The sequence below is a fragment of the Cyprinodon variegatus genome, unplaced genomic scaffold (assembly GCF_000732505.1).
Source record: "Cyprinodon variegatus isolate N-32 unplaced genomic scaffold, C_variegatus-1.0 Scaffold18, whole genome shotgun sequence".
NCBI classification, from domain to species: domain Eukaryota; kingdom Metazoa; phylum Chordata; class Actinopteri; order Cyprinodontiformes; family Cyprinodontidae; genus Cyprinodon; species Cyprinodon variegatus.
Window position 1 is genome coordinate 505957 of NW_015150471.1, and position 2064 is coordinate 508020.

General features: G+C 34.7%; 1 protein-coding gene across 1 annotated transcript in view; it reads right to left on the bottom strand.

The window, feature by feature from the left end:
* Positions 1 to 2064, bottom strand: part of wnk4 (WNK lysine deficient protein kinase 4) — an 87586-nt gene that overhangs the window by 50297 nt on the left and 35225 nt on the right. The window contains exon 5 of the mRNA XM_015388037.1: positions 1234 to 1391. Coding sequence (XP_015243523.1) covers positions 1234 to 1391 — 158 coding nt within the window. The remainder of the gene's footprint in view (positions 1 to 1233; positions 1392 to 2064) is intronic.

Here is a 2064-nt window from a genome sequence, read left to right on the forward strand (position 1 = left end):
TTTAATGGTTTCGATGCACTGCGACACAGGACCATGAAATAATTAAATGCACACTGAAATAATAATATATATTTTTTTAATAAAATGAAGACGTATTTTATTAAATTAATGAAACATTTATATATTTAATTCCTTATTTATTTAATGAATTACACATTTAATGTTTATCGCTGTATTTATTTATTTAATTCCACATTTAATTAATTATTGACACATTTATCTATTTATTTATTTAATGCTGTATTTATTTATTTAATTTCGGCACTTTTTATCCTCCATAGAATGCAACATCCTTGCAGAATTCATGGAAAAAATACAGGTTTAATTGGATATACAGGTTCTTCTTAATAATTAGGACATCAGTGAAAGGTTGGTGACCTGGATCAGTGAATAAAACAGACCACAGTTTAAAAGACTGAAAGGTCATAGGTCTAACCTGGTGGTTGAGAAAAAGATGCACCCCAGAGGACTGTAATCTCACCATTCCTTTTTTTCTTCCGAGGAAGTTTATGTCCTTTGATTTAATCCAGATGCTGTAAATCTTTTATACATCTGATTAAGAGCGAGCAATGACTTCTGCCACCATCTGATGCATAAACGCATAAAGATGTCAGCGATAATCTTCTCATGCCCTGTAATGCTGATACCTATGTGAAGTTCCTCCTACTTAGATCTATTGGATCTACAAAGAAAGTTCAACCTAAAACTACTTTGAATGTCTCTTAAAGATATAATATTTATAAAACATTAAAAATGTGCAGGATAATTAACTTTTTTAAAACTGAATATCTGTGTTTTGATGCTGTTTACTCCAAAACATTTAGACCACAATTAACAAATAAAGGTGCCAAGAGGTCAGTTTTCTGTTCAAACATTGCTGTTGCATAAGGTTTGTTTCTTTGAAAGCTACAAGCAGGAATACCAGTTAAACAGGAGCTTTACACAGAGAGTTAATGAGTAAAACATGAACATGGCTGCACCCTAATCATAGGCTGGAAGACAAAAAATGTCCTGTCATTTGATGGTAGTGTTCTGTACAAACATTTTTTGTACCGCCATGACAAAGACTTGCATTCCTTGCAATCCAAATATCCAGGATGTCAAGCATTACAGCTAAAGAAGTCTTGGTTCCGTTCTTCCCAATTCCAGCGCGTAGATGACGAATACATGTGGACAATTATGTTAAATACATGGGAGGGACATGACGCGACCCTGCTCTTTCCTGTTACTTACACTGGTGACTTTGCGGTAGATCTGTGCTGCGTTTTGGCACTCATAGTACGGGTACTCAGAAGTGGCCATCTCCAGGATGCACATTCCCAAGGCGTAGACGTCCACTGCTTCGTCATACTTTTCCTCGTACATCTCTGGGGCCATGAACTCCGGAGTTCCTGCCAGGGATTAAAAAGCAAAACCTTAAGTTTAAAGTATTATGACAAATGTTTTAACGACAGGTTAAAAATATGGTACTGGCTTATTACTACATGACTGGGAGGTGAAAAGGCTCCAAAAATAGTTATAATTTGATATTAAGTGATTTGTAAAAGCAATAGATATATTTTACAGAAATATGGCGATTGTGGCATTTTTTATTTTGCACTAAACCCTCTTCACATCACTCTTGTTAAGAGGAAAAGAAACATGCATTCTTCAAAAACACTACCAAGCATTTGAAGTGACAGTCTGTTGGCCTCTGCAGCAGCTGTAGGAGGTGTCAAACATTGCAGCGCAGCAAAATGTTCTTGTGAATCCATAGTGGTACCACATAATAGCAAAGATAAGTAGTATTTGTGTGGTTAGCACTAAAAAAACAGAATCTAAAATGCAAATTCAATAAAATATAATAACTTATCTCTAACGTTGAGTGTAGAAAAATGATTAGCATGCTGCCATTTAAAGCCACAAACATCTGTGTGTAATGTCTTTGGTGCAGCTGGAAGTAATCTTTAAATTTAATGAAAAATATGTAAAGCACAATAGCATGAGGAAAAAAAAGTTACGCATTAGCAGAAACATGTATTGGATAAAATTAAATGTAACAAGAAAGCCCCATCTTCAAAAACC